The sequence below is a fragment of the Ambystoma mexicanum genome, chromosome 8 (assembly GCF_040938575.1).
Source record: "Ambystoma mexicanum isolate Mex_15411 chromosome 8, UKY_AmexF1_1, whole genome shotgun sequence".
Taxonomy (NCBI): Eukaryota; Metazoa; Chordata; class Amphibia; order Caudata; family Ambystomatidae; genus Ambystoma; species Ambystoma mexicanum.
Window position 1 is genome coordinate 157,423,599 of NC_090929.1, and position 18,631 is coordinate 157,442,229.

The 18,631-nt window shown below is 39.5% G+C and overlaps 1 protein-coding gene across 1 annotated transcript in view; it reads left to right on the forward strand.

Moving 5' to 3' along the window:
* LOC138471738 (kelch-like protein diablo) overlaps window positions 1-16,935 on the forward strand; it is a 188,735-nt gene extending 171,800 nt beyond the window's left edge. The window contains exon 8 of the mRNA XM_069609537.1: window positions 12,439-16,935. Coding sequence (XP_069465638.1) covers window positions 12,439-12,511 — 73 coding nt within the window. The 3' untranslated portion in view covers window positions 12,512-16,935. The remainder of the gene's footprint in view (window positions 1-12,438) is intronic.
* The last annotated feature ends 1,696 nt before the right edge of the window (window positions 16,936-18,631 follow it).

Here is an 18,631-nt window from a genome sequence, read left to right on the forward strand (position 1 = left end):
ACAACAGGTAAGACTCCCCCTGTGGGGAGGGTGAACTTTAACCAACAGAATAATTCATATATGTTATTTGTTAAGGTTTGAATATATTTTGGTTATTATTTATATTACCAGGAAGTCAAAGAAGTGATATTAAAAGACATGCAACGGCTAACGTAAACAAATGTGCTTGAGTGAAGAGAAATTGGAATTACCAATAAGGAAAAATAGTAAATCAGGCCAAAGATTTGAAGCAACGTTTTACACAGGTACTTTTTCCATAATGTGTATAGTTACAATTTAGAATACATGATTATCTCTTTGTTAATACAAAATTACACAAAAACTTTAGTTAATTATTCTTTTCTTTACTATTAACAGTTCCTGATGAAGGTCTATTATTGACCGAAATGCATTGAACAGTATAATGTTTGCTAAAGGCCTCACAAAAATACAAATGATTGAATAAAAATATTTTTACCATAAATTCACCGGAATTATCAAGATTTTCTCAAGAATTATTGAAGAAATCAAATACGAAAAGACAACTTCTATACAAAGTAAATAAGAAGAAATTTAGTGGGATATCCACACGAGTCCTTCCAGTAGACTGGTGACAATTAACCAGTCAAATATCATATTAACATTTTTTACCTCCCTAAGCAACGGGGAGGGATCTGGCGACAGGACTAAATACCTCACCGAGTATAGACTACCCAATTAACTAACGAAGTAGTGCCCACTCTTTCCCTTATTTGGACATGATAAAAATTATAAACCACAAGTGACAACTAACCAAAACGATTGAGACTATACAAGTTGCCGACATCTTAGAAAACGATTTAATGGATCTATCGACTTACTCAATTACGAAATCAGAGAAGTCTGATTTAGAATCCATGAATGCAAACTCATCGTGCGACCCTGAATCATCAGAATCGGAAGTGGATCCTGATGAACCTCGCAAACCAAGGTGGACAAAGAGGCCAGTAGGGCCGCGGCTCGTACATCAACAGCATCAGGCGAAGCCCATACCTAAACACTGGTGATGCAGTGGCTGCCACACAAACATCAGCTCGTATGAATAACAGCTCCTGCTTAGGGGCAAACAAACACAAAGCTGTAGTACATGTTTAGCTACTGACAATTACACAAGAAGAATTCGAACCTGTTCAAATAAGTGAAAAACAAAGGAACCTGCCCCCTAAACTGATTAGCAGCAGCACCAACGAGCGCAGGAGCACTCACTACGTGCAACAAACATCATCAGTAATTGATAGTTATGTGATCTCTCCCCTGCGAATCACGAAAAGAAGAAAAGCTCAAGATGTGATCAATGAACCCCAAATTGGGGGCACTCTGCCGGCAAACCCAGTAAAACGAGTATAACCAACGTTCCGCATACTATTAGAGCGGATCATCACAGAAGATGACGGTCTGATTTTGAACTGAGCTAATGTCATCAGATTATTTCATCATCTTCCTGCATTAAGGTTGCTAATGACCCAAGATCTGACAACGATCAAATTTGCTGCAGATGATAGAACAGATAAAGTGATTATTCACTTAACCAGTACACTCACTAAACATCTTTTACTGGAAGAAGTCCGGAACCTGAGACCAATGGGCTTTGACTTAACTGAACTAAAAGAGCAAATCAATCCTGTCAATCCTCCATTAAAAGTGAAGTACGTTCCAAAGCAGTCGCAGAAGGAATCATGGAACCATAACGACACAACTACCAGATCTTATCCAAAAGACCAAATGTAGAAGCCGAGCGATGCCCAAGAAGAATTGTCAAGACGCCCGAACATGGTCTCTAACACACTGACCGTAGAAAAAGGAACCGCAGAGCATTGGAAATGGCTTGCCGGTTTGTGCTACCAACATGAATAATGCATAGAATTTACCACAAAAAAAGAGTCCATCCTTGACGATAGCAAGCTGTAATACAAGAGGATTTACCCATTTGACTACTAGCGAAGGCCCAGCAAAACTAACACAGGACATTATTTGTCTACAGGAGACGTGGTTACAAACCTCTCCAATTGTTGATGGCTGCTCAGTATTTTTTAATCCGGCTCCTAAGAGGCCATGAGGTAGACCAACTTCGGGTCTCCTTATTGCTATCAAAAACACAGTACAGTTGAATCACTGCAAATAAATCATCCGAATCCACATATACAATCGTTAGTGGGAAACTTGTTTATGGCTGACACTAAACAAACAATAACTATAATCATTCTAAACTTGTACTGGATCCAGCAATAAAGACCTTAAGCAATTTCCCGGAAACAATAGCACTGTATGTGGACAAATTCAGGGAACAACTGAAGAATCCCCATATCATCATCTGTGGTGACGTGAACGCTCTCTGTTGGAACAGCGAAGGATACGACACTGAAGAAGACCCTGTAATACCAACTGCAGCCAGACAGAGGCATAACTTGGAGACGAATAATGACTCAAAAGAAATATAAGACTTCTCACGACCACCAATCTGACGACAAACCAGGATCAGCAACTTGGAGGGGGAAGAAACAACTAAATCTTAGATTGCATTTGTATATCAGAAAATGTAATGAAATACTCAATTACCATGCAAGTGGTGGAGAAACTCCAAAGTGATCACAATCTCTTGGAGATGACCTGGGCATGTCAAATCGAGAACGTAGTGGGTCTTTACACTGCTCAGCCTGATGTAACGCCAGGACGCAACAGACTATGAATAACATCTGCTCAGTTAACACATCTATGCAAAAACCTTAAAGCGTCAATAACCACAAAAGTGCAAATAACATCTGCTGACAAAGACATATTTATAGCCCTTTTAAAGGTGTTTGAAACAAGAAATGAATGTGCTAACAAACCAAGATTTGTACATAGACACAGTTACAATCACGTAATTGCGGATCAAAAAAAGAAAATGAACAAGGAGTTACAAGCTCTAAAATACATAGAGCCCACTCAGCGACGAATACATAAAACTAAAATCAAACAAAAATATAGAAATTGGAGGAAAATCCATCAAAGAGCGATAATTCAAAACGATGCAGAACAGATGCTAAACAACATCAAGTCAAAAAATTCTGCTCAAATATGGTCGATGATAAACAACTTAGATACCACACAAGACGTGTTGAAGTCAAATCCCATTACAGCTGCAACTTGGATTGGCTACTTCTCAAAATTCTATGATCCCGATTCCCAGTTGATTTTTGATCAAAACGAGGATTGAGAAAGCTGGAACATATTTCAAATCAACTATAAGTCTGTAAGAAAAGCAATGACTAAATTGAACAAATCCAGAACCCCAGGCCCCGATGGGCTCACAAATGCCCTGCTCAAAGAGTATCCTGACCAATGGGTCGAAATTAGAACGCTGTTATTCCAGCAAGTAATCCAAAACCAGAAAATCCTAAAATTTTGGAAAACAGCTGTAATAATCCCAGTATTTAAAAAAGGTATAAGAATTATACCAACCAACTATCGGCCCATAGCGCTACTAGATGTGGTGGGGAAGATGTTTGCATCTTTTCTTGTGAAAGCACTGAGCAGGTGGAGCATTGGATCCGATCATCGTGATAGTTGGCAAAGTGGATTTGTGAAAGGAGTGGGTACCTCCTTAAATCTTTTCATAATCAATATCTTGAAGGCTCAAACTGAACGATCTAAAGGGAAAAAAATCTTTCTAGCATTCATCGACCTCACTGAAGCTTTTGACTCAGTTGATAGACCTAAACTGTGGAATAAATTGAAGCAGTGGGGGTGTCCACTCCCAATTCTTCACGCAACCCAAGAGCTGTATTCGAACACCACAATACAGATACGATTAGACCAACTGGGGTCGTTGACTAAACCAATTGTTACAAACAAGGGGCTAAAATAAGGCTGCCCATTCGGACATTGATCAAGCATTCGATTGCATCAGAAGCTTTCCGCCTAAAATCGGTGGCTTTGAAATAAGTCGCCTCCTGTACGCTGATGACGTAGTCCTGCTGGACCAAACTCCAGTAGGACTACAATGCCATTTGGACGCACTGCAAAGCTATGTCCAAGCCAATGGATTAAAAAGTAATCCACTCTAATCCAGAGTGATGGTATTTGGAGAACACTTAAGAAGACAGAAGGGAAGAAAAAAACAATAGCTGGTATATAAATGGAGAAAAGATTCTACAAGTTTCAGCATTTTCATATCTAGGTGTGTGTCTCAATACCAGCAAGATCGATAACCCAAGACTGGAATCATTAAAGGCAAAAGCGACAAACCTTGCTAGTCAAGGCAGAATTATGTTAAAACGATATTGTAAGTTCTCCCTCAAACCGCTGATAACCTTCTACCGGCTTAAAGCGATCCCTATACTGACATACAGCGCTGAAACAGTGTTAATATTTCGATCTCACAGTTGGACAGTCATTGAAGGGCTATTCTTGAAACGAGTGTTGCGAATTCCGTCTAGCACGCCAATTCAAGCCCTGCATATGGAATTAGGGTTAACCTCATTAAAAGCGATAGTAACATGGAAATCACTAGCATTGTATCATAAATGCATTGATCCACCTGAAAATAGTGGATTCTCAGCTATAAGAAAAGCACTTACAAAAAGTAACAACCAAACATTATTTGTATGGAAAACAATATGTCAGGCAATCTTTGTAGATCTAGATGAAACCGACGAAACACTGATGGAGAACTCTGATAAGATCAAGAAGAAGCTCTACACAATGGATTGGATTAACACACAAAATGAAAGACAAAAAGTTAAAATTATATAGAAGACCTTTTTTGAAAGTAGAAAATTAAACACCTTACCAAAATATGTGGAAATCTTCCTGAATGCATTATTAGAGATCAATACTTGAGGTTCATGTTGAATTTATTCCCCACTGGTGAAATCATCAATGCAAGATCCAAATACCCTCAAAAATGCAGATTATGTCAAGATGAGGAGATAAAAGAATCATTGAAACATGGATGGAATAAGAATCCAACTAATTTCAGGGATTACCAATATTTATCTGTGCAGAATGCCAGAATATTGGTGGCTAGAACTACTAAGAGGACATTGATTGCGATTGACATTAGCATTGGTGAAACTGCTGCTGGCAATTTTAAAGAAAATGAACAATTTCATAATCGACCAGTCTCCAACCAAAATTACCAAACATACTATGGGTGAAATAAAGAATTAACGACTTTTGTTTTGCTTACCTTTGTCTTTCTGCCTTATTCATTCTTTTTTCCTTGTTCTTGACTTGTAACTAATTAGAATTCATTTTCTTTCTTATAACTTTTACTGTAATGATAAAGGCAAAAGGTTTGTAAATTATAAACCAAATAAAGCCTATAAAAATAAAAAAATAAATGTCTGCACTAACTTCGACTATTCCTGTTTTCTTCCCTCTACTTCCTTTTTGTCTTTCTCCCTTAAAATTCTACAATAGTGCACAATCGCCCATTGTATCTCTGGCCATGGCTTTGTTTCCATTCCTACCTTTTTCTTTAGTTGATGCTGCACCGGTTCTGGCAGCCCTTGACACAAGATATGATAAAATAATGCTACTGTCTTGTCTCACAATTCATGCGTTTCCAAATTCCATCTGTCCTGAATCTCTTGAATAAAGGCAATAGGGGCTTCAGTCTCCCCTAGTTTCCTAGTCATTATTGCCCCAATATCCGATGTATCAGGATATTGTACACTAAATTAAATGGTGCTCCATCATGCATTGTGTTTTGTGCAGTGACTTTAGGATATCCTGTTCTTTTCCACACGTCGTCAGCTCTCTCCCCTAGGATGGGTGATAATAGGCTTTTAATATTGCCTATAGCTAAAGTCGCTCCTGACGTTCTTTTTTCTAGTTCGGAAATCCATTTTCCTGCACCCGAAGTTAAACTTAGGAGCGTACACTTTAAATTCTCTTTATCCATCTGGGGCCACGATGTGTATTGTGGTCGACCTACCCCTTTCTCTAATAGTGGGAATTGCAACAGTCTTGGTTTGTGATCATACCCACCCACGCTCCTTGTTTTCCAAGCAGCGTTGTCCTAGCTGGTTTGTCTCAGTCCTGGCAATGCTCTTTATCTACTTATATATGATGGGAACATACTCCCTGTAATACATGACCGCGCTTGCGGTCGTTCCACATATGGTGTTGATTCTGGTATTTTGTCTAAGGGGTATGGGGGTCTGCTAAATCTGACCACTTTACTCCTTTATCTACGCTAGATTCCCTTGAAAATCTGCATGCACCATCTTTCTTCACCTTCTCATTCTCCTCTCCTTCTTCATCTGACATTATTCCCCAGCTCATGTGGCTGTTTTCTTCTGTATCGTCAAGCTCTAACCTACTTAGGCAGACCGACCATTCGATGGTCATCTATTAAAGTGCCCTTTGATTTACCTTCAGTTCCCTTTAGTCGGGTACTTCTAATGTTCTCTTGAGTCTCATACCTTTCTTTATCCCTCATCTGCCTATATAGTTTCCCAAGCCTCTGCTCTATGTCTTCTGTGTCCTGTCCACCAACCCATGGTGATCATGGCATTCCTTGCAAATCCCTTCAGGGCTGTTGTGACCCGCTTTCTTCTTTCAATTGTATAAATATTTTACTTTGTGAGATCCCTACTCCTATCCATTTCTTCCCTGCTTCTTCTTAATTCCCCTTCCTCTCACCTTCGTAGCAACCTATGTACTTTCAATCTTTGGGCTTCTGCCTCTTTTTGTTTCTCTTCTTCCTGTCTTTCCTTCTCTTTTCTTATCTCACACCTTTTTTGTTCCTCCCTTTGATTACATTCTTTGTTCCTTTCTTCGTGTAATCTCTCTTCTTCCATATTTTTCTCTTATCTCTCGCTCTTCCTCCTTTTCTCTCTTTCCCATACTCCAGCAAAGGCCTGATCATCTAATTTGAGCAATATGTATCGATTATGTTTCCTTCTGTCCTGCTTTTTCCTCTATCTCTACTTGTTTGCCCCGCCTTTCTTTACTCTCACTGTGCTTTGTGTTTTCATTGTGTGTTAATATACGTTGTTGTTCTCCATTTCCGCTCTCTTCCGAGGTGTCTTCACTATTATAAGCAGGAGGCTCATATATTGGACTAACGTAACCCGCTGCTGTCTTTAATTTCTTTAAAGGATAAAATCCCTTTTCTTCAACTTTTCATCTTGCTTTTCAGGAAGAGAAATAGGAGCCGAAGGGGTTACATCTTCTCCTTTATTCTGGTTAAGCATCCACTCTCTCTCAATTAGATCTTCATTTGCACTCTAATACATTTTCCAGAGTTCTAAAACTGCCAACCTTTTCTCTAACTTTTACCTTTTTGAGTGGCATGTATGTCGTCATTTGACACAATATTTATTTTAATAATTAATCCTCTTGAGGCCAGGACAGAAGTGATTTATTAGTCATGCCCTTGACCCATTCGGAATGGTACTTTCTAATTGTAGCTGTATGTCTCAGTAATGTTCTGCATAAGTGTGAACGTGGTCTATCTTCCATGATGACAAGTCAATTCAGACTGTCAATAATTACCCAGTCTATTATTCTCCTACCTAGTTTTGACTAACTATATTGTTTTAATACTTTTGAACAAGCACCATCAATCGCTGCTCATAATCCGTGAATCATAATATTTTGAAAACATTTTACACCCCTACACTTTTTATCAATTATTTTTATAACGTTCTTGGTTTTTTAGTATCTCAAAGTTCTTTTCTTTATTTATATATTAATATCATCTGATTTTAACCTTTCCGATTGACGTCAATCCTTTATTTAAAAGGTATACCAAAACTCACTTTTATTTATTTAGTTTTGTTTGTTGTTTTAGATCTACCAGTTTAAAAATGCATACAACTTTATAAAAACATATTATTCCCCATACACATGTACACTTAAGCTTTTCCCCAACATACGTCTTCTTTTACTATTCTTAGTTAATGTATCTCGTCTCTTTTTGGCTCTGTCTCGGAGCTAAATACACGCCCTTCTTATTGGCTTTACGCCTCAGGAATCCCTTAACACTCCTTATGGCATGTATTCTTTCCATCCCCCATGGGCAAGTGAAATCAAGGTATCCATCTTTTTTTTATAACACCTAAAAAAAAATCCAGTTACTCTTTATATATATATTTACTTAAAAGATTACAACACAATCCCGCCCCCTTTTGCTTTTTACCATACTCGATGTTCTACTCACATCCGTTATGCAGCTCGAGTCCCTTGGCATCGGCTCTCCCACAATTGACCAGTTTGCCTTCAGTCCTTGTGGTGCTTGTGGGGACTGAACAGGAATTTCATCAAACGGGGACCTGTAAACCCGAATCTTGATCATGTGATTTTTCTTTTATGCTCCGCTCTCCGCTGGAAACTCTGCGATCGTCTGGCTAATGGTAGGAGCGGACTATTGCCCGGGGTCTGGATCTGGGCCTAGATCTAGGTCGTTAGACCTGAACCATCCGCACCACTACCAAATGTGCTCTAGTACTTTGAAGCGTCTTCATTGTGCTAGATGGGATTACCAATAATTATCACAAACCAAATAATCGGACAGACCCAAGGAAAGATGGTAAAACACTGGTTTAATCTCAATGAAAGAAAGCAGGGAGAAATACAGCTATCAAAGTAGATGCTTGTTTTTTTCACTTCAAAGTTTGCTTCCACAAAGTTTATATAGTCTCATGTATGTCATTCATGACTTCATCCTACGTTGCATTTCACAAAAACCTAACGCCGGGAGGGATTTGGGTTAGGGGAACATATTTACTTATAGAATAACATAAATGTTAATATCTCATTGGCTGCCTTTGTCTGCAGGACATGCCCTGAGCTACTTCTATGCATGTTACATACTGATTATAGCAGAGAATATGGCAGCAGGCTAATAATTGCAACATTGCATAAGAAAGTACATGGCAGGCCCTTTTGATTGGTTGGCAACCCTATCCAACCTCGGACTTTCGGCTCTGTCGGAGTCCATTTGTTCTTTGTTTTCCCAATTAGTCCATTGTATATCATCGACCAGTTCCTTAGCCAAGGTCTATCGTTTGTAGTTGGCCTCGTAGTCTGCTCGATGTTCTAGGACATTCGAGGGAGTGTGAGCACACCACTATCTTAACTTGAAGCTCTAATGAATAGCCTTTGTTTTGAGTTCTTCATCAAGTGTAAGGAGACCATGATTTTGTCAATTTCTGCCTCTCAATTTCTATTATTTGATTTAATTAACCAGGGTGTCATTACCCCGTCATTACCCTCTCTGGCCTTTAGAGACGTTCTCACTCCATCTCACATATGCTTTTTAGTTGTTCAATACTTGGCATCAGCAAATGTCCTTGCCCTTCCAATCTTTGTAGAAATAGGTCTCATACAAGCTCTATTCATTTGCTCCCTCTCTGTGCCTTACACCCATTTCTCCAAATAGCATTTTTGACTTCAGGCCAACGTACTCTGTTATTCCGCACATGAAAACAGCTTTGTCATCAATTCTTCAGTTTACAATGTGAGGCTTGTTTTTTGCAGTAGCTGGGTTTATTCTTCAACATGAGCCGTCGTCCATTTTCATCCAACAGCCATCCTAAACGTTATTTATACCTCCTTTTAAGCAAGCTTCTATATGCTTCTTCTACCTTGCGTTACAGCATATTTACAGTTATTGGTCAGCACATTACTTAATTTTCTTGTTTTTCATGATAACTTCATCTTTAGTACATGTTTCTCTTAGTGCTCTGTTACATCGTCAGTTTTAAGTATTTTCATATCGTTTTGACTGAGGCTTATATGTCTCCTTTATGACATCATATCATCGTCATTAGATTCTTGTTTAACATTCATCCATGATTCTTAGAGCCGCTTCCTTCCATTTGGGTAATTGACATCCTTCTCGATAACTTCCCTCCATTAACTCAACGTGAGGATATCTTCTGAATGGATGTTTGAGTGCACATCGTCTTTCATACATTTGACAGGGCATAGACAGGTCACATAAACTCACGCATGGATTCCCAATGGAAGCCCTTTTTCTGCAACTCCAATAGGATGGGGTAAAGGGGCGGGGACTAGAGGAGAGGCCTCCACCTGCTCCTCTACACTACCCCTCTATAATAGTGACAGATAATCGTATTCAGCTAGTATCCAAATAAATTGAACTATTTTTAATAGGCAACGGCATAGAACATTGCACCAGTTTTGTATACCATTCTGAGACCATTGGGATGGTTGAGCGATTTAATTGTGTTATTAAGAGAAGTATATATATGGTGCAATACCAGAAGAAAGGCATTGGAAAAAGGCAGTTGATGATGCTGTGGTGGCTTACAGGTTCACTCCTCCTTCCACCACAGTAATATCTCCTTTTGAAATGCCTAGAGGTAGAAAACCAAATACAAGAATATATCCAGCCTGGAAAGGAAGGGTCAGTGTAAGTAAAATTAATCTGGAAGTAGTCCACGAGAGCAAACAGGCAAAACGAGAAAGCAATAACCTTGTTTATGGCATGCATAAGGCGACAAGAGAAAGTACACTTTGTGACAGGAAATGAGTGCGCATTAAACATTCTCCAGGAAATAAAAAAACGGGAAGACGTTGGTCTCAACCTATCAGGTATGAAAGTGTTACATGGAGCAGTGAAAACCTCTGATGGGAAAGTATGGAATGTAAATAAGAGTGAGTAAAATGATTAAATCTGTGTTGATTGGTGGGAGGATAGGAAAATAATGAGAGGTGGAAATGTTAAAAAAATAATTGCGTTAACAATCCTGTAACTAGCAGACCCAGAAGAGAATATCGTAAAACCCTTCAACCTTATTTCATATGTGAGTTGAGAGGAACACTCACCCAAGTAACGTTATTTAAGCTACTGATGTTTAAATTACAAAGTAGACAAGTGGTACACACCACATGTACAGTATGTTTCATGTACATATTCTTTACTCAGTTGTTATGTGTTATATTCAATTTCATTTACTTGTTGCTCAATCATCTGGTTACAGAATGTGCCATAATTAAAGTTTGGGTCACTTTTCAATGCAAGGCACGGAGGTGCGTGGCATCCTCTTGGAACCTGAAACCTTAAACCTTGTATGTTCCAAGTTCCATGGGTGGTTAGAAGCCAGGAGGAGCTTTAGAGGAAGGTTGTACTGGTGGGGTATGAAGATCAACAATCTGAAGCAAGTATCATTATTTCACAGACCACATCAAACCTACCTCAAAAACTCTTCTTTGGCTATGGATGGAACTATACATCCCATTCTCCATAAAGACCACCAGGCACAAGGCCTATTAGTGACAAGTGTCCAGCTTGCTTACATTACTGGCCTTGCTGCACACTCCTCCCTAATCTATGGTACACCCGCTTTGCAAAGTTTATATGTAAATTGGAGGTATATTGCTCATAGTACTGGGCCCAAAGCTTTGAAATACCCTCAATCAATGTAGGCCTTACCAAACATTTCCACTTCTGCAAAGAGGAGAACACAGCCTATTGCCAATGACACTTGTACCGGTAGAACGTTTTGTAATGCCACTTGGGGTGTCCATTGAGCCGAATACCAGCAAAACCCTCCCAGACATTAATAGATTGCCCTTCTGAGCAGGACTTTAGTGAAAAGGGAACATTTATTTCTACTGGCGGCAATCTGACAGGGTCATAATGGTAGTGCCTTCTTATGAACAGTAGGTGAGTGATTGTGTGATTCTGGGTTGGAAAACGTTTTTGCATACTAGACTTCCTGAAGGCATTTCCACAGAGTGTCAGAAGTTACAGGTTTTATTCCATAAAGGGCACCTTGCTCCGGAGATCCTGAATTAGTGAGCATGCACGTTACGTGTTAGATACGTAGGGGCTAAGCTACATCTCTTCATCAGATTACAATAATACCTGCTGACAAGTGAGGTGTAGCCCGAAGTGGATCAATTCCTTAGGCAAGTTTAGGGTGAAAAGGTGATGGCGGGCGTGCTTTGTGCAACATAGATATTTTTCTGAACTTGGCTGTGGTATTGATCTCAAACCACCTTTTTTGATTTAGAATCTACTTAAGTACTGCTCCACGAGATAACTGGCTGACATAGGGGGGCTAACGGAACTGAGTACAGTTTTGGCAGCCATGTCCAACATTTCAAATCACAGGCTCCAGTAATAGTCAGGATGATGTTGGGTCTACAGGCGAGTTGTGGACTTTCTCTGTGTGTTTACTGCACTTCCAGCTCAGGCAGTGGCACTACTGGAGAGTAGTGGCTTGGTAGCATGCTTAAGTGTTGTGGGGAGGCTGAAGCATACCGAGCTAGGAGCATAACGTTAACTCTACCATGGAGTGGAGGTGAGCTAGTCGTGCAGCAAGGGAAGGCACGTCCATGGTGTTCTTGTCTCTTGTTCCAAACAAGCAATTAAAACAGAAGCCTATGTTGATGTATGCACTAAACCAAACAAATGTTGAAAAATAAACCACTTATTTGTACACTTTCTGATTACAGACCCTTTGGAAGCATGAAGAGCCGCCATCCAGGGGGAGGTATTGCTGTGCTGGAGATGGAAGCCTTTGTCTGATCCATGTTCCTGCCTGATGGGTCTCAGCAGAACAAGCAGCCCAAGAAATGTGTTTAAAGCTTCTTTGGTGTGCTCCTTACACTTTTCCTTGCTGGTACACAATCCTAGAGGGCACGCCGGGAGGGAAGGAACTAAAAGTCTGCCAAGAAGATGCCCATTTGCAAACAGATTAACTAAAGCTTGAGGGAAACATCTCTTTGGTTTGGGTTAGAATGGTCTTCTACCACAAGCAGAGATTTTGCATGTTTTGTGTCACTATTTGGCATAAACAATCACATGAAAACATAGCAGAAACGATTGCTTTCTACGACTCTTCAAAGGTGGAGTGCCATTGCCTAGAACATTTGATTCTGGGATCGACTCAGCCTACTGTGCCCTTGTAAGTGCCAAAAGATACAATACGTGGGAGCCTTCTGTGAGATAATACTAAGCGGAGGTGCCTTTTCGTAAACTGATTTTCATTTAACCATTAAAATCAGCCTCTTCCAAGCAGTCACATTAAGCTGCGTAGGAGCAGACCTCTATTCCCACAAGATTCTTTACTCTGAAGATCCGTTCTCAGAACCCACTCCATGAAAGACTGTTCGTCTTCCAATACATTGCTTCTCAATGCCATTTAAAACTCCCACATAACTGACATTTTTAGAACATCCATCCATGACATTGGTCAGCCCATTCAGCGGTTCCACTTAAAATGCAGTGGAAGAAATTAAACCATTGAGTTGACCTCCAGATCCACGTGAAGCCGATCTGAATCAGATTTCTTTAAATACATATGCTTTGTGCGAACAAGACATTAGTAAATTCACCACTCTAGTTCGGCATCAATCGAAACAAGGAGAAATTGCCACTAAATTGACCTTTATGGAGAGTGGCAAAGACAGTATCCAGACAATCTATGAATAACAACCTCATTTCCAGTGGCTTGATGACACCAAAAAAGGAAGTTGCTCACCAGCAGCAGCTCTAACTGGACTGAGGATTTGCCTCATGAATCTTCTGGATCTGCTCTGACTTATGGGGGAGCGGAAGAGAAACTCTTTGAACATTGGAGCGAAACAGATATTCAGTATAATGTGTAGTCCTTCCTCGGATTAATTAAATAGAATCTTTACATTCCTTTAATTATGGAAGTTGTCAAACTAAACTTGCACTGTTTCCATGTCCTGAAATACAGGACTCCTCCATATGCTTAGTTGGGTGGGTATTAAAATTGTGGCATGTCATACACGGAGGCATCAGAATGGTATTGATGTATGTGGATTTATCAAGTTCACACCAGGCCTCAAAGGTGCGGGCCATGCACTTTTTGTTGGCATCTCACATAAGGCAAATAAATCTATTTATCATAACCAAACATACGTAGATTGCCAGGATAGCATATTGAAGGGTGATATTCAGATATGCAAAGTGCAACACTTCTCTTGTTAGAGTGGTTAGAGGATAATTTCCAAATGTCAGGGTTATCCAATATAGGTATATTTTGGAAGATGCAGTCAGCAGAGAGTATTCTGAGGGATGAGGGAGATATTTAGGCAGTCAAGCTTGAAAGCTTTCTGGAAGTCATGGTAAGAGGAAGTGGTGGGATGCAGGAGTGCTCTTGTGTTTTGGCAGAATGTGTTGCATGGTTACTCATTCTTCCGCCCTCCAGATGGTTTGGCCTACAATTTCTCAGGATCCTTCACCACCGACTATGCTGGGTAGGGATCATGGGAGTTGAAGATCAAAACTTCTGGAGGGCACCACAATGAGCAACCATAAAGCCATTCAGGTTTTAAGTGGTTACCATGGATTCAGTACGTTGCTCCATAGATTAAAGTAGTTTGAGGGAATGGAGCATTGTTGGTGAAAGAGGTGCAGGACAGGTATGTTAAATGTGTAATTAAATAGCAGCACCTTCATGAAAGTAGGCTGTAGATGTAGCCGATGGAATGTGCTTAGAGATAACAGGACTGAGAAGGAGGTCAAAGTTTGAAAACCAAAATTGGAAAATGTAAACATTATATCTAGGCTGTCAGTGGACTATCCAAATTAGGTTAGAGTAATGGATTGCCATCTTTGAAAACATCCTTTTATTTTGTTTTGATTTTGAGAAAATAAATTCGCAGATTTCATAGCAGATGACAACAATCCATTGTCTCATTTCTTGATAATGAATTACATTTTGAGATCGATGTCTTCCTTAAGAATGTAAAATGTTAGGTTTTTTCCAATACCCTAAAAACCACCAACTCCCACTCACAAAAGGTGTCCTACCCACACTGAAACTAGTTTTGGATGCAGACTCCATAATCAGAACAAGTCATGGACGCAAACATCCTGATAGGGATCAGGTTAACAATGATCGCTGATCACAGAAGATAAAAACTATACAGACATAATTAAATATGGCCTTATGGAATATGACACTATTTCGACTTTAAATAATAAGTGACAATACAGTTGTTTGCTTTGCTGTCCCACCACCAACACATGGTCACGAGAATATGAAACTGCGTGCAGATAACACCGACATGGACAAGCACAATCATAATCGGCCATAGGGTAATAAGCAATAGGTGATATAAGGAACCCGTAGAAGCAAATAGAGGTTAAACAAAGTGAGAAATGCCACCACCAGCTACAAAAATATGACGAGATTCCAAAACACATCATGCTCATGACCTGAGATTAAGTATGTGTTTGGTGGACAATGGCCTAGAGCATGTGGAATAGTAACGCCTGTAAAATGGTGTGTAGCTTGTCACAGGTGGCTTTCTCACTTACCGCTTTACTCTTCTGAATGCCCAGCTGCTGAATAACATGTCTTCCAAGAGATAATTATAGAAGATCTGATGGAAAGTGACTGTCAAAACCTCAACAGACTAAAGATTGGACTCTTTCCTTCCTCGGCAGTCTTGACTGCCCGCTAGGGGTATGGTGGCCACTTGATAATCCGCTGTCGAGGCACAAAGTCAGAGGCTTCTGGTCCCAGGGTATTTCGATTCCATTTACAAAAAATAAAAAGCAGGATAAGTTAAACCCATCTTGCTAGTGGACTTTAGAGGGAAAGTCAATAGTAAGACCATCATTAGGACTTTTGGGTATGCAGTAAAAAGTGTGGTGATTAAAATGCCACACTGTTCACCATTCTACTAATAGAAAGTATGCAGTAAAATGTTCAGCATTTCAATTGCCAGATTTTTAACTGCCTACTGCAAAACAAAGAACAATGGCCTACATATATTTTCTGAAGGGTGGAGGAATGTATTCAAAGTAACCGTAATGCGTGTTTTAAAAGAAGTCTTTTTAACAGTCAGCATTTTGTTTGTGCACTTTTGGTCGAAATCTAACAACGACATAAAGATACAGATGCATAAGTGGGGAAGGGGAGTGGGGGCTGGAAAGTGATACCTTCATACAAATAAAAGAAAAAACACTGTTTGAGTTCATAGCTACCAAAAGTGCACAAAGTGCAGACTTTTAGACACAAATGTATGAAAACATGTAGAAACAAATGTAACAAGGTTTTACCCTTGAATTAGGGTAACTTCTGCTTAGCTCACAGCACAACACACACTTAACATCACTAAGCACATGGATAAACAAAACAAAAATACCTGATAAAGGGAAGCTGCCTATAAATTACCTTGACCAGAGGATTTCAGTTCATTACACAAAAGGTTGTTGCTTCTCTGATCCCAATAGTGGTAGAAAGAGGTCTTCTCACGCCAATGCAAATAGCATAGAGAACTAGTACTACAGTAGAGTATCATGTGTTTTTACCATCATATATGTTACCTTCTCACAGCTGTAAATGTAATGTGGGTAGTGGGGGCAGACCCCTGCAGTAAGCCCCCCAACAACCCCCAACTCTTTCAGATCAATACCTCCTTTCCCAAAGTCACCACTTTTTTCATATTAATATATGGTTGGTGGATAATCTTGCAGTCAATATTCTGAATTGAAAAATATCTGCAGTCAATATTTTACACTGAAATCACTGGATACCCTACTGTAGTACCATGTAAGATCAGAACTAGAATCACACATTTAGAATCAATTGGACACCTGCAACCTTGTTCCAAGAACATTGTCCTGGTTCTTGGTTGATTTTGATAAAAGGATAGAAGGATCTAGCATCAAAACATTGACATTAGGCTCCGACAATTAAGTGGCTTTAGTTATTAGCCATAAGCTCTATGCAAATGTACTGGAACAGACTGAGTTAAGCTCCCTTTATTGGAATACCATGATGAAAGGTACCTGGGATCGAAATGCGCAAACTATTAATGTACGCTTTCAATTGTGTAACGTTTTTACACTGCAAGAGAGTTAAATGTTTTGAACAGTTTTGTTTTAATTTAATTATACTTTTTAAAAATGTGATATATGTAGAACCAAAAATAGCGAAATCTGAAATAAAGAATATTTCTACCACTGCATTCTGTGGAGATATTCACTGGCATGTTGGAATCTCATGTCGCCTTGTGACAAAACCTGTATCCCTCCCTCCTTGCGTCATCCATGAACCTCATCCCTCAATACAGAGTGCGGAATGGCAGCCAGAAGTTCTACCCCAGCAGCAGTAGAGTTATAAATGGTGGGAAGGCACTGGTAAAAGGACAGAGTCTCTCGACAAACAGTACCCACATTTCACCAATGTGTTACTTGTCAAAAAAGGGGGATGCCAGCAGATGCCATTGGTGGTTGTTCAATTTTCAGGAGAACCATGATCACAAAAGGACTGTGATGCAGTGGGAAGCAAAGCAGAAACAACGTGCAGACGGTTCCGGACTTTTTGGTGCCTTGAAACCCTATGCGACTCATGCAGAATGTAGGTTGCATGTGATTAATACTAAGACTCAGAGGAAACAGTCCTTTTAAGGCTACGTTTTCAGATAGATGTTATGCTTCCTAGGGAATGACATTCAGGCATCAGCGTGTTTTTCTCTCACGAGCAGGTTTGAATGGCTAAGTGATTTAGGTGACAGTCTGAAATCTAGGTAGCATCTACAACCATTGAAAAAAAGACACCAAATTAAACCAAATAAGCTTCTTAGGAGTGCACTTTCCATTCCTCAAGTCCCAGGATTTTCAGTTATTGGTAAATATGTTGAATCAGAGACAGTGAGACGACAGCACAGACTGATTTGGCTGTACCAGTTACTCAAAGGTTTCTGCCAATTCAGAGGTTGTGGCTTTAGTAAAGGATTATGCACAAAGAAACCTGTTGCATCCAACAGTTAACCCACTTGCACTTTTAACGGATGGACCTGGTCTTTCTTAGGGATTCTAAAACTATTAATCTCATCACAAAAACCAAATCTTCACAACATGTTCGATGAACTCATATTAAAAATAATCATGTTAAAAAAACCTCTTTTTCTAAAGAAACACTTGTTCAACTAAACACTTGTTTAAAAAAACGTGTTAAAAAAACGGTATTTTATTTTTTTATTTCTTGTAACCCAACCTGCCTACTGCCTGAGCAAGTGGGCATTACACAATTTACAAATAACAAAACTCAATTGGTGTTTTAAACAAATCCAAAGTGAGTATCAGGTCACTTTTCCTTAACAAAAATACAAGTTTGTCCTTTTTATAAACAGTCAGCTCAAACACAAAGTTTTTCAATTAGCCAAAGATAATTAATATCCATCTTCAGGGCTTTGAGCTGTCTTTCGTGGTGAAACAATTCATACTACTTACTGTTCATCTGTTCACCTATAACACGTAAAAAGTAAAAAATGACTTCTGAGCTCGTATACTGGCTCATACAACGGTCTAACCTATAAAGGAATACAGCGCTGTTACTGGTCTCTTCTCCCATAATCACTGGAGTGGTAACAAGTTTCACGGGGCAAGCTCAAATATAATTAAAATGATCAATAAGAGCTCGCCAGGCAGTAACTTTGACAGTTCTTTCTTACCTGAAGGCATAAACCCCTCTACACTCTGTAAGAAGAAAGGATAACACCTATTAGCAAGGTGATCCCTTCAGGGTATTGTTAGTACAAAACGCACATCTGCAAGTTTTATCCAGAAGGAATGCCGAGTTGATCTGGAATTGTATTAAACATTGAAACCAAGTACAGGTTGGCAATTTGAAGTTCTGGGGAAGGGAACTGAGACTTGATG